This window comes from Heterodontus francisci, chromosome 5, assembly GCF_036365525.1.
Source record: "Heterodontus francisci isolate sHetFra1 chromosome 5, sHetFra1.hap1, whole genome shotgun sequence".
NCBI lineage: Eukaryota > Metazoa > Chordata > Chondrichthyes > Heterodontiformes > Heterodontidae > Heterodontus > Heterodontus francisci.
The window spans coordinates 101507399-101522451 of NC_090375.1; the positions used below are offsets into that span (position 1 = coordinate 101507399).

The following is a 15053-nucleotide window of genomic DNA, read 5'->3' on the forward strand; positions in this document are numbered from 1 at the left end:
CATTTGGCCTGTTGTCTCCGTGTCAGCTCTCTGCAAGAGCAACTCAGCTAATCCTACTCCACTCATCTTTCCATGTAGCCCTGCAAATGTTTTTTTTAGGTGATTATCCTGATTGTATCTCCCTCCACCACACTCTGTCAGTGCATTCCAGATCATAACCACTCACTTCATTAAAAACTTTTCCTCATGTCGCTGCTGGTTCTTTTGACAATCACCTTAAATTGGAGTCCTGTGGTTCTCAATCTTTCAGACAAACTTTTCCCAATCTACTCTGTCTGGACCCCTCATGATTTTGAGTACTTCTACCAAATCTACTCTCAATCTTCTCTCAAAGAGAACAACCCCAGCTTCTCCAATCTATCCACATAACTGAAGTCCCTCATCCCTGGAACCATTCTCATAAATCTTTTCTGCACCCTTTCTAAAACTTTCACACCTTTCCTAAAGTGCAGTGCCCACAATTGGATACAATACTTCGGTTGAGGCCGAACCAGAGTTTTATAAATATTCATCATAACTTCCTTGCTTTTGCACGCTGTGCCTCTATATTAAGCCCAGAATTCTAGTTCCTAGCTTATAAGGAAAGGTTTAAGAAATTGCTCTGTTTAGGTGCAATTATTGAAGTGAGCTAATTGAAGTTTTTAAAATAAAGACATCCATGGCATTACTTAAAATGGAAAGGTGTTATGTTCCTTAATTTAGCAGTTTCTCCATTTATACTATGTAGTAGTACCAACCCTGGTATGACAGGCTGAATAGGTAAGTAGGGATAACATTTGCATGAACATTCAAGAAAGCATTTAAATATGTTAGGCACAAATGAAGACATACAACAAAAAGTGATAATTACATGACTGATTTAACTACTTTTAGTAATAACTACATTGCATCAGATCATTGGTCAGATAAACAGCAAGCACTATCACAACTAACCTAAGATCTTGGACACTCTCGCCAAGCTTTTCCAAGAGGAACTTGATGTCATCAGCAATGTCTTCATCATCATATTTCTGCTGTTCAAGGTTCTCCAGCTGTTTAAGGACTTTGCACTGAATCATTGCAAGTGCATATTCCTGATGTGTTTCTCTTTCCGCAGATTTTTCCAGAAGATTCTGTTAAAGATAAGTATTCAAAAGTACATTTTAGGCTTGCTATTTTACTCATTTTAAAAGGAAGATTTCAAAAGTATATGCTGAACATCTAAGGGATAAATGCAAGGAATTTCTATAACAAAATGTTTGTATTGTGCCCACTCTAACATCTAAGACAAAAATACATTTGAATTAAAGTCCCGCTTGATCCTGAGCTAAGCTTCAAATCCCACATCCACTTCATCACGAATGACAATTTGAAAATGCTGGTCCCTTGAATTAACCAGAACTTACTTCAGAGTTAATAGAAAGCAGGTGATGCTCATTACAGCTTGTATTTAAGAGATGGGTTTTGCCCCAGTTAGTTACTTCTGGACAGGGAGTTAGTCCAGAAGGGAAGAGTGGAAACTGGTAATAGTACTCAACTGTGGATTGATAATAAAACAGTTGTGGATCACAGACTGTCTCCTACTTCCTCATTCTGATGAATGGATATCTGCCAATTGATCAACGAAGACTACTTAGTTCCATAGATACAAATTGGCTACCTCCACCCTATCACAGCCTCTCTGCTGCTGAAATCCTTATCCGTTTGTTTGTTACTCCGGTGCTCTCCTTGGTCATTGTCCTTTGTCTACCCTCTATAAACTACAACTTATCCAAAACTCAACTACTCACATTCTGTCTTGTACTAAGCCTTCACAGGCTCATTGATCCAATATATTGTCCCACCCCATCTTTAGAACTTCCTCCAAACCTACATATTCCGCCTGACTCCTTTTTTCTTCTGACTATAGCACCTCAAACTATCTGCCCTTGCATGAGACTTCATTCTTAATAGAAAGATGGCTGTTTCTAAAAATACTTATGAGCTAAAATGAATGCTTGTACCTTTCCTGATAGCAGAGCTAAATTGTGCTTTCATCAGTTTTACACTACACATTTTTTTCTATCAGCTTAGCTTAGCTAATCTAAAACTATGTTCAGTATTTAACTTTTCTATACTGTTTAACATTCAGGTCACTTCTATAAATGGTCCCCTCAGTTGCCCCTCTTGAAGACGTAACAGTTCATTTATCCAATCTTTCCCATTACCTTCAATAAATATTATCTGCCACTGTGCTACCCTTTTACAGACTTAGTTTAATGCCTTTTGTACTCCTTGGTTGCTTCATCTGATTCTACCAAATTACCCATACAATATCTGGTTTTATTAGAAACAGAAAATGCTGTAAATAAAACAGGTGAGTCAATATCTGTAAAGAGAAAGACAAGTTAGCATTTTTGTGTGAATCAGTATTTCACCATGTTGAACACCACTTAGAAGCAGCACTGAAGGTAGCAAGGGCACAGAATGTACCCTGGGTGGGGAACGTCAATGTCTATCACCAGGAGTGGCTTTGTAGCACCAATACTGACCGAGCTGGCCGAGTCCTGAAGGAACTATCTGCCAGGCTGGGCCTGTGGCAGGTGGTGAGAGAAGCAAGAGGAGAAAAGCTACTTGTCGTCACCCTCATTAATCTATCTGTCACAGTATTGGTAGGGGTGACCAGCGCACAGTCTTTTTGAATATAAAGGCCCGTCTTCACACTGAGGATAACCTACATCATGTTGTGTGGCACTACCACCGTGCTAAATGGGATAAATTCAGCACAGATCTAGTAGCTCAACACTGAGCATCAGTGAGGAGCTGTGGGCCATCAGCTGCAGCAGAATTTTATTCAACCACTATCTGTAACCTCATGCCCTCAATCTACCATCATGCCAGGGGACCAACCCTGGTTCAATGAAGGGTGCAGGAGATCATGCCAGTAGCAGCAGGCATACCTAAAAATGAGGTGCCAACCTGGTGAAGCTGCAACACAGGACATGCATGCTAAACAGCAGAAACAGCATGCAATAGAAAAAACAAATTGATCCCATAATCAACAGATCAGATCAAAGCTCTGCAGTCCTGCCACATCCAGCTGTGAATGATGGAGACCAATTTAACAGCTTACTGGAGGAGGCGGCTCGATAAACATCCTCAATGATGGGGAGACTGTCAGTGCAAAAGACAAGGCTTAAACATTTGCAGCCATCTTCAGCCAAAAATGCTGAGTGGATGATCCAACTCAGCCTTTTCCTGAGGTCCCCATCACAGATGCCAGTCTTCAGTCAATTTGATTCACTCCACGTGATATCAAGAAACACCTGAAGGCACTGGATACAGCAAACACTATGGTCCCTGACAACATCCTGGCAGTAGTACGAAGACTTATACTCCAGAACCAGCCGCATCCTCAGGCAAGCTGGACCAGTACAGCTACAGCACTGGCCTCTAACAAACATTGTGGAAAATTGCCCAGGTCTGCCCTGTCCACATAAAACTGGTCAAATCCAATCCAGCCATTTAAACCAGTTAGTCTACTCTCAATCATCAGCAATGTGTTGAAAGGTGTAACTGACATTGCTATCAAGCAGCACTTATGAGCAATAACCTGCTCACCAATGCTCAGCTTTGGCTCTACCAGGGTCATTCAGTTCCAGACCTCATTACAGCCTTGGTCTAAATATGGACAAGAGAGCTGAATTCCACAGGGGAGGTGGAAGTGACGGCCCTTCGCATCAAGGCAGCATTTGACAGAGTGTGGAGCCTGAACAAAATTGAAGTCAATGGGAATCAGGAAAACTCTCCACTGGTTGGAGTCATATCTAACACGAAGGAAAATGGCTGTGGCTGTTGGAGGTCAATCATCTCAGCCCCAGGACATCACCGCAGGAGCTCCTCGGGGTTGTTTCCGAAGTCCAACTATTTTCAGTTACTTCATTAATGACCTACCCTCCAACATAAGATCAGAAGTGGGGATGCTCGTTGGTTGCACAGTGTTCAGTACCATTCGCAGCTCTCCAGATGTTGAAAAGTCCATGTCCGCATGCAGCAAGACCTGGACAGCATTCAGGCTTTGGCTAAGTGGCAAGTGACATTCATGCCACACAAGTGCCAGGCAATGACTATCTCCAACAAGAGAATCTTACCATCTCCCCTTGACATTCAATGGCATTACCATCGCAGAATCCTCCATCATCATCATTCTGGGGGTTACCATTGACCAGAAGGTTAACTGGACCAGCCATATAAATACCGTGGCTACAAGAGCAGGTCAGAGGCTAGGAATCCTGCAGCGAGTAATTCAGCTCCTGACTCCCCAAAGCCCGTCCACCATCTACAAGGCACAGAGTGTGTTGGAATACTTTCCACTTGCATGGATGAGTGCAGCTCCAACATCACTCGAGAAGCTTGACACCATCCAGGACAAAGCAGCCTGCTTAATCGGCACCCCATCCATCACCTTAAACATTCACTCCTTCCACCACCAATGCACAGTGACAGCAGTGTGCACCATCTACAAGACGCACTGCAGCAGCTGGCCAAGGCTCCTCAAACAGCACCTTCCAAACCCGTGGCCTCTACCAACTAGGCCAAGTGTAGTAGACGCATCGCAACACCACCACCTGCAAGTTCCCCTCCAAGTCTCATCGCCTCCTGACTTGGAACTATAATCACCGTTCCTTCACTGTCCCGGGATCAAACCTGGAACTTCCCCCACCTCCCCCAACAGCACAGTGGGTGCCCCTACACCAGACGGACTGCAACAGTTCAAGAAGGTACCTCACCACCATCTTCTGAAGGGCAATTAGGGATGGGCAACAATATTGGCCTCGCTAGTTGCACTCATTTCCCATGAACAAGTAAAAAAAAATATAGCTGCCAATTTGTTCACAGTTATTGCCCTCATAAAGAGCAATGGGATAAACGACCAACTGAATTATTCCACTGCTGTTGGCTGAAGGATAAATCTTGGCAGGAAGAGCTCACTTTCTCTTCTTCGAATAGTGTCACCGATTCTTTTAAATACACCTGAGAGAAAAGACACAGCCTCGTTTTAACATGTCGTCCAAAAGACAGTACTTCTAATAACATTGCATTTCCCCAGTACTGCATTTGACTGTTCAGATTATTTGCTCAATTCCTTAGCTGGAACTTTACCCCATGGGAACAGGAGGGGGGGGTGAACGTAAAATTGAGTGGGAGACAGGGGGTGCGTTCCTGTCGCCTTCCCATACCCCGCTGCAATTTTACGAGCAGTGGGGGCGGTAACAAATGGCCCGCCCACCCCAGGCCAATTAAGGCCACTTAAGGGCCTCCTCCTGCCGCCGCTGGTATATTACCAAAGGCGGACAGGTATTTTGTCAGCTGAGGAGACAGCCCAGTTATCCTGGCAGCCACCGTGCGGGCTGGGGGAGGCGGCCCTCCTGATCGGGCACCATGCCCCACAGAAAGCAGCACCCCCACCCCACCACCCCCCCCCCCCCCCCACCTGCCCACAGTAGAAGCCGCCCCCGCAGCAGCCCCTTCACAACCCTCCCCTACCCTGCCAGGAATGAAGCTCAGTGGCAGCTGGATCGTCAGTTGGAGCCTTGGCCTCTATTCACCACTTGTTAAATTTTGATTCTAATGAAACTATGAGACATCAGTTCAACTCATTACATTATTAGTCAAAAGTCAATCTGAATTCAGGGCACTGTATTAGCAGACAGTTAATCAAAGTCTATCAGAGCTGTTCTAATACAAGCTGAAATAAAGTAGTTGACTACAGACTTGCGTGCTTGGAACGCTCTGTTTGGTTTGGATGCTATCTCCCATACTTCTTTGGCCTCCTTGTCTCAAGAGACAATGGGTAAGTGCCTAGAGGTGGTCAGTGGTTTGTGGAGCAGCACCTGCAGTGGCTATAAAGGCCAATTCGAGAGTGACAGACTCTTCCACAGGTGCTGTGGATAAAATTGGTTGTCGGGGCTGTTACACAGTTGTCTCTCTCCTTGCAATCCTGTCTTTTTTCCTGCCAACAGTTAAGTCTCTGACTCACCACTCTTTAGCCCTGCCTTTATGGCTGTCCGCCAGCTCTGGCGATCACTGGCAACTGACTCCCACGACTTATGGTCAATGTCACAGGTCTTCATGTCGCGTTTGCGGACGTCTTTAAAGCGGAGACATGGACGGCCGATGGGTCTGATACCAGTGACGAGCTTGCTGTACAATGCGTCCTTGGGGATCCTGCCATCTTCCATGCGGCTCACATGGCCAAGCCATCTCAAGCGCCGCTGGCTCAATAGGGTGTATATGCTGGGGATGTTGGCCGCCTTGAGGACTTCTGCGTCGGAGATACGGTCCTGCCACCTGATGCCAAGGATTCTCCGGAGGCAACGAAGATGGAATGACGTCAGTCTTGGCTGACATACGTTATCCAGGCCTCGCTGTCATAGAGCAAGTTACTGAGGACACAGGCCAGAAACACTCAGACATTTGTGTTCCGTGTCACACCCTCTTGGCCAGTCTGGACATAGCAGTGGAAGCCTTTCCCATGCGCTTGTTGATTTCTGCATCGAAAGACAGGTTGCTGGTGATAGTTGAGCCTAGCTAGGTGAACTCTTGAACCACTTCCAGAGCGTGGTCGCCGATACTGATGGATGGAACATTTCTGACGTCCTGTCCCATGATATTCGTTTTCTTGAGGCTGATGGTTAGGCCAAATTTGTTGCAGACAGCCGCAATCCTGTCGATGAGTCTCTGCAGACACTCTTCTGTGTGGTATGTTCTTTTCGTACTTTGGTCTTCGCTCTAAGTTGAGCAAGGTTGAACAACCTGCCACCAGATCTTGTGTGGAAGAAAATTCCTTCTTCTGAAGACTTGAACTACCAGGTATTTATCATCCATTAACAGAACTTCAGACCCTAACAAGGGCCACTTAAAATCACAACGTGTCTTCCAGGTCCGGTGAAAGTGGGCTTGCCCCCAACCTTTTGGCCGGTGGGCAGGTTCGCCACTCCAGCGTAACATTCTGGCCCTTGAGTGGGGCTTCAATCCATGACCTTCAGACTCTGAGCACAAGTACTACCACTGAGCCTCGGCTTATAACAGTACCAACAGACCTTTAGTTTCGGAACCAAAAGAGCAAGATATTGGCTGCCTGACTGATTTAAGCTGCTGGAAGAAGCTGCTGCAGAAATCCAGGGTGATTTTCAAATATTGGTTTGTAGTACTGCTTTTCCACCTATTGTTACTATCCTTTACATAAAATGGAATTTGCCATTTACGTCAGCTGAAGGTGTAAATGCTACTGCAGGTACATGTTGGCGCTTATATAGCATTTTTCCCACAAAGACAACATGGGAATTTTGCATGATTTTTTTTAAATACAATACTATGGCCTACTCAGTATTTTTAATATATTGTTTCCAGTTAGAGGCAAGGTTGTATTCAGAATGTTTTCAAAATCTGATGGCAGTAGCAGACCAAATAAGGAACAAGTTTTACTTGAAGCGCGAACCTCAGCCCCCTGTCGAGAAGGACGAGGAGTTACCAGCAACATTCCCTCTAATTCTATTTTGCTGTGGGCAGCCTATTTTATTTAAGTGCGTGAGCCCTTTATTTTTTTTGCATGGGTACACATGCACAGTAACTTGTGCTTGGCATGCGCATGAATTTCCAGATTGCCCCGTGGAAATACTCAGCAGGTCTGGCAGCATCTGTGCAGAGAAGCAGGTCTGACCTATCATCAGAATACATGACTTGACTCCCTTTGTGCCCAACAACCTTATCAATCTCAATTTTAAATATACTCAATCTCTGAGGTACAGAATTCCAAAGATTTAAACCCTCGAGTGAAAAAATTTCTCCACAGTCCTAAATGGCTGACCTCGTATCCTGAGACTATGACCTCTAGTTCTAGACTCTTTAGGCAGGGTAAACAGCCGCTCTGAGCATTTCCCCTTGTCAAGTCCGCTAAGAATTTAATGTATTTCAATGAGATTATCTCTCAAACTTCTAAATTCCAGAGAATATAGGCCCATTCTACTCAAATCTATCTTATTAGTCATTGGGGACTCCATAGTTAGGGGAACAGATAGGAGGTTCTGTGGGAACGAGAGAGACTCACGGTTGGTGTGTTGCCTCCCAGGTGCCAGGGTACGTGATGTCTCCGATCGTGTTTTTGGGATCCTTAAGGGGGAGGGGGAGCACCCCCAAATCGTGGTCCACATAGGCACCAACGACATAGGTAGGAAGAGAGATGGGGATTTAAGGCAGAAATTCAGGGAGCTAGGGTGGAAGCTTAGAGCGAGAACAACCAGAGTTGTTATCTCTGGGTTGTTGCCTGTGCCACGTGCTAGCGAAGAGAGGAATAGGGAGAGAGAGGAGTTGAACACGTGGCTGCAGGGATGGTGTAGGAGGGAGGGTTTTGGTTTCCTGGATAATTGGGGCTCTTTCTGGGGTAGGTGGGACCTCTACAAACAGGATGGTCTTCACCTGAACCAGAGGGGTACCAATATCCTGGGGGGGAGATTTGTTAGTGCTCTTCGGGGGGGGTTTAAACTAAATCAGCAGGGGAATGGGAACCTAAATTGTAGTTCCAGTGTACAGGCTGTTGAGAGTAGTGAGGTAGGGGATAAGGTTACAGGGACGCAAGAGGGCACTGGCAAGCAAGAACTTGGTTTAAAGTGTGTCTACTTCAACGCCAGGAGCATCCGGAATAAGGTGGGTGAGCTTGCAGCATGGGTTGGTACCTGGGATCCTGATGTTGTGGCCATTTCAGAGACATGGGTAGAGCAGGGGCAGGAATGGATGTTGCAGGTTCCGGGATTTAGATGTTTCAGTAAGAACAGAGAAGAGGGTAAAAGAGGGGGGGGTGTGGCATTGTTAATCAAGGAAAGTATTACAGCGGCAGAAAGGACGTTTGAGGACTCGTCTACCGAGGTAGTATGGGCCGAGGTTAGAAACAGGAGAGGAGAGGTCACCCTGTTGGGAGTTTTCTATAGACCTCCGAATAGTTCCAGAGATGTAGAGGAAAGGATAGCGAAGATGATTCTCGACAGGAGCGAGAGTAACAGACTAGTGGTTATGGGGGACTTTAACTTTCCAAATATTGACTGGATATACTATAGTTCAAGTACTTTAGATGGGTCTGTTTTTGTCCAGTGTGTGCAGGAGGGTTTTCTGACACAGTATGTGGACAGGCCAACCAGGGGCGATGCCACATTGGATTTGGTACTGGGTAATGAACCCGGCCAGGTGTTCGATTTAGATGTAGGTGAGCACTTTGGCGATAGTGATCACAATTCGGTTAGGTTTACCTTAGCGATGGGCAGGGACAGGTATATACCGCAGGGCAAGAAAATTATGACGCGATTAGGCAAGATTTAGGATGTGTAGGATGGGGAAGGAAACTGCAGGGGATGGGCACAAACGAAATGTGGAGCTTATTCAAGGAGCAGCTAATGCGTGTCCTTGATAAGTATGTACCTGTCAGGCAGGGAGGAAGTTGTCGAGCGAGGGAGCCGTGGTTTACTCAAGAAGTTGAAGCGCTTGTCAAGAGGAAGAGGGCGGCTTATGTTAGGATGAGACGTGAAGGCTCAGTTAGGGCGCTTGAGAGTTACAAGCTAGCCAGGAAGGATCTAAAGGGAGGGCTAAGAAGAGCAAGGAGAGGACACGAGAAGTCATTGGCGGATAGGATCAAAGAAAACCCTAAGGCTTTCTATAGGTATATCAGGAATAAACGAATGATAAGAGTTAGAACAGGGCCAATCAAGGATAGTAGTGGGAAGTTGTGTGCGGAATCAGAGGAGATAGGGGAAGCGTTAAATGAATATTTTTCGTCAGTATTTACAGTAGAAAAAGAAAATGTTGCCGAGGAGATTACTGAGATACAGCCTACTAGGCTAGATGGGATTGAGATTCACAAGGAGGAGGTGTTAGCAATTTTGGAAAGAGTGAAAATAGATAAGTCCCCTGGGCCAGATGGGATTTATCCTAGGATTCTCTGGGAAGCCAGGGAGGAGATTGCAGAGCCGTTGTTGTTGATCTTTATGTCATCATTGTCGACAGGAGTAGTGCCGGAAGACTGGAGGATAGCAAATGTTGTCCCCTTGTTCAAGAAGGGGAGTAGAGACAGCCCTGGTAATTATAGACCTGTGAGCCTTACTTCGGTTGTGGGTAAAATGTTGGAAAAGGTTATAAGAGACAGGATTTATAATCATCTTGAAAAGAATAAGTTCATTTGCGATAGTCAGCACGGTTTTGTGAAAGGTAGGTCGTGCCTCACAAACCTTATTGAGTTTTTCGAGAAGGTGACCAAACAGGTGGATGAGGGTAAAGCCGTGGATGTGGTGTATATGGATTTCAGTAAGGCATTTGATAAGGTTCCCCACGGTAGGCTATTGCAGAAAATACGGAAGTATGGGGTTGAAGGTGATTTAGAGCTTTGGATCAGAAATTGGCTAGCTGAAAGAAGACAGAGGGTGGTGGTTGATGGCAAATGTTCATCCTGGAGTTTAGTTACTAGTGGTGTACCGCAAGGTTCTGTTTTGGGGCCACTGCTGTTTGTCATTTTTATAAACGACCTGGATGAGGGTGTAGAAGGGTGGGTTAGTAAATTTGCGGATGACACGAAGGTCGGTGGAGTTGTGGATAGTGTCGAAGGGTGTTGTAGGGTACAGAGGGACATAGATAGGCTGCAGAGCTGGGCTGAGAGATGGCAAATGGAGTTTAATGCGGAGAAGTGTGAGGTGATTCACTTTGGAAGGAGTAACAGCAATGCAGAGTACTGGGCTAATGGGAAGATTCTTGGTAGTGTAGATGAGCAGAGAGATCTTGGTATCCAGGTACATAAATCCCTGAAAGTTGCTACCCAGGTTAATAGGGCTGTTAAGAAGGCATATGGCGTGTTAGCCTTTATTAGTAGGGGGATCGAGTTTCGGAGCCACGAGGTCATGATGCAGCTGTACAAAACTCTGGTGAGGCCGCACCTTGAGTATTGCGTGCAGTTCTGGTCACCGCATTATAGGAAGGATGTGGAAGCTTTGGAAAGGGTGCAGAGGAGATTTACTAGGATGTTGCCTGGTATGGAAGGAAGGTCTTACGAGGAAAGGCTGAGGGACTTGGGGTTGTTTTCGTTAGAGAGAAGGAGGAGGAGAGGTGACTTAATAGAGACATACAAGATAATCAGAGGGTTAGATAGGGTGGATAGTGAGTCTTTTTCCTCGGATGAGGATGGCAAACACGAGGGGACATAGCTTTAAGTTGAGGGGTGAAAGATATAGGACAGATGTCAGAGGTAGTTTCTTTACGCAGAGAGTAGTAGGGACGTGGAACGCCCTGCCTGCAACAGTAGTAGACTCGCCAACTTTAAGGGCATTTAAGTGGTCATTGGATAGACTTTTGGATGTAAATGGAATAGTGTAGGTCAGATGATCGGCGCAACATCGAGGGCCGAAGGGCCTGTACTGCGCTGTAATATTCTAATTCTAATTCTATTAGGATAGTCCTCTCATTCCAGGAATCAATCTAGTGAACTTTTGTTGCACCCCCTTTAAGGCAATTATATCCTTCCTTAGGTAAGGAGACCAAAACTGCACCATTGCTCCAGGTGTGCTCTCACCATTTATTTAAGCACTACCTTTAGAAAAAGATTTTTCAGTTGTCATTGTTGCTGTCTTGTGAACAGAACATTTGAAAGATTATGCTAATATGACAATTTTGCAAGCGGGACACTTTCATGAAAATGTGCTAGAGACTTATTTCTATATATCACCATATCTCCCACAGTGCTGTTCAGTTAATTGGATAACATGCAGCTGATAAGGTACAGGCACTTTCAAAACTCACCATTTCAGACAAGAAAGTCTGACTGCTGTAAGTAAAAAGACAGTCACTGAGGATTTTTTTCCATTCTTGAGATGTTAGTGTCACTGGCAAGACCAGCATTTATTGCCCATCCTTAATTGTCCTCAAGGTGGTGCTGAGCCGCCGCCTTGAACCCTTGTGATCCATGTGTAGGTACATCCACAGCGCTGTAAGGAAGAGTGTTCCAGGATTTTGACCCATTGACAGTGAAGGACAGGCAATATATTTCCAAGTCAGGAAGGCAAGTGACTTGGAGGGAAACTTGCAGGTGGTATTGCCACGCATCTGCTGCCCTTGTACTTCTGGGTGGTAGAGGTCGCGGGTTTGGAAGATGCTGTCGAAGGAGCCTTGGCAAGTTGCTGCAGTGTATCTTGAAGATGCCAGTGGTAGAGGGAGTGAGTGTTTAAGGTGGTAGATGGTGCGGGTGCTGATCAAACAGGCTGCTTCGTCTTGAATGGTGTCACGGAAGCATTATAGTGCAGGCGGCCATTTGGCCCATCGTGTCTGCACCAGCTCTCCGAATGAACAATTCGCCTTTTGCCATTCCCCACCTTCTCCCCATAACCCTGCACATTCTTCCTTTTTAGATAAGTCTAATTCCCTTTTGAATGCCTCAACCACACTCTCAGGCAGCGCATTCCATATCCTAGCCACCCGCTGCGTGATGTTTTTCCTCATGAAGCTTTTGCCAATCACTTTAAATCTGTGCCCTCTCATTCTTGATCCTTTAATGAGTAGAAACAGTTTCTCTCTATCCATTCTGTCCAGACCCCTCATGATTTTGAATACTTCTATCAAATCACCTCGCAGCCTACTTTTCTCCAAGGAAAACAGTCCTAACTTCTCCAATCTGTCTTCATACCTGAAGTTCCTCATCCCTGGAATCATTCTCCTGAATCTTTTCTGTACTTTCTCCAATGCCTTCACATCTTTCCTAAAGTACGGCACCCAGAACTGGACGCAATACTCCAGCTGAGGCTGAACTAGTGTTTTATACATGTTTAACAGAACCTCCTTGTTCTCATACTCTATGCCCCTATTAATAAAGCCCAGGATACTGTATGCTTTATTAACTGCTCTCTCAACCTGTCCTGCCATCTTCAATGACATATGCACATATACACCTCGGTGCCTCTGCTCCTGCATCCTCTTTAGAATTGTACCCTGTATTTTATATTGTCTCTCCACGTTCTTCCTACCAAAATGAGTCACTTCACATTTCTCCACATTAAACTTCATCTGCCACTTGTCCGCCCATTCCACCAACTTATCTATGTCCTTTTGAAGTTCTACACTATCCTCCTCACAGTTCACAATTGTTCCAAGTTTTGCATCATCCGCAAATTTTGAAATTGTTCCCTGTACACCAAGGTCTAGCTCATTAATATACATCAGGAAGAGCAAGGGTCCCAACAATAATCCCTGGGGAACTCCACTACAAACCTTCCTCCAACCTAAAGAGCATCCATTAACCACTACTCTGTTTCCTGTTACTCGGCTTGCATGCAGTTAGAGCTCCATTCATCCAGACAAGTGGAGAGTATTCCATCACACTCCTAACTTGTGCCTTGGGGAGTGAGGTGGCGAGATTTTTGCCGCAGAATTCCCAGGCTCTGACCTGCTCGTGTAGCCACAGTATTCATACGGATGGTCCAGTTTAGCTCAGGTCAATGGTACCCCCACCCCGCTGGAATGTTGGTGGGGGATTCAGCAACAGTAGTGCCATTGAATGTCAAGGGGAGATGGTAAGATTCTCTCTTGTTGGAGGTGGTCATTGCCTGGCACTTGTGTGGCACAAATGTCACTTGCCACCATCAGTCCAAGCCTGAAAGTTGTCCAGGTCTTGCTGCATGTTATCAAGGGCTGGAGTTGCAAACAGTACTGAATACTGCGCAATCAACAAACATCCCCACTTCTGACCTTATGGTGGAGGGCAGATCATTGATAAAGCAGCTGAAGATGGTTGGGCCTAGGACACGACTCTGAAGAGCTCCTGCAATGATGTTCTGTGGTTAAGATGACTGACCTCCAACAGCCACAACCCTTTCCTTTGTGTCAGTTATGACTCCAACCAGCGAAGAGTTTTCCTGCCATGCCCATTGACTTCAGTTTTGTTAAGAGCTCCTTGATGCCGCACTCGGTGAAATGCTGCCTTGATGTGAATGGCAGTCACTCTCACCTCACCTGTGGAATTCAGTTCTTTTGTCCATATTTGGACCAAGGATGTAATGAGTCTGCAGCTGAGTGGCCCTAGTAGAACCCAAACTGAGCATCAGTGAGCAGGTTGTTTCTGAATAAGTGCCACTTGATAGGGCTATCAATGACAGCTTCCACCACTTTGTTCATGACTGGGAGTAGACTCACAGGTGTTAATTCGTTGGATTGGATTTGTCCTGCTTTTTGTGGACGGGACAGACCTGGGCAATTTTCCACGTTGTCGCGTAGATGACTGTATTGTAGCTGTACCAAACAGCTTGGCTAAGGGCGCGGCTACTCCTGAAGCACAGGTCAGTCTTCAGTACTACAGCCGGGATATTGTCAAGGCCCATAGCCTTTTCTGACCAGTGCCTTCAGCATTTCTTGATATCATGTGGAGTGAACTAAATTGTCTGAAGACTGGCATTTGTGATGCTGGGGACCTCAGGAAGAGGCCGAGATGGATCATCCACTTGGCACTTCTGGTTGAAGATCGTTGCAAATGCTTCAGCCTGGTCTTTGCACTGACATGCTGGGCTCCACCATCATTGTGGATGAGGATGCTTGTGGAGACACCGCCTCCTCCAGTTGCCCATTCACAACTGGATGTGGCAGGACTGAAGAGGTTTGCTATAATCTGTTGGTTGGGGGATTGCCTAGCTCTGTCTATAGCATCCTGCTCCTGCTTTTTAGCATGCATGTAGTCGTGTGTTGTAGCTTCACCAGTTGGTATCTCATTTTTATTTCTGCCTGGTGCTGCTGCTGGCATGCTCTCCAACACTCCTCATTGAACTGGGGTTGGTTCCCTGGCTTGATGGTAATGGCAGAGTGAGGGATATGTCAGGTTACAAAGTCACAGAAACTAGGTGAATACAATTCTGTTGCTGCTGATGCCCCACAGCGCCTCGTGGATGCCGACTAGATCTGTTCTGAGTCTAACCCATTAAGCACGATGGTAGTGCCACACTACACGATAAAGGGTATCCTCAGTGTGAAGACGGAACCTGGTGGTCACTCCTACCAGTACTGTCATGGACAGATGTATCTGC

At 45.8% G+C, this 15053-nt stretch overlaps 1 protein-coding gene across 3 annotated transcripts in view; it reads right to left on the minus strand.

The window, feature by feature from the left end:
• Positions 1-15053, minus strand: part of atp6v1h (ATPase H+ transporting V1 subunit H) — a 184951-nt gene that overhangs the window by 58545 nt on the left and 111353 nt on the right. For all 3 annotated transcript variants that reach the window (XM_068031839.1, XM_068031837.1, XM_068031838.1), the window contains exon 10: positions 934-1112. In XM_068031839.1, the coding sequence (XP_067887940.1) occupies positions 934-1112 (179 nt within the window). The remainder of the gene's footprint in view (positions 1-933; positions 1113-15053) is intronic.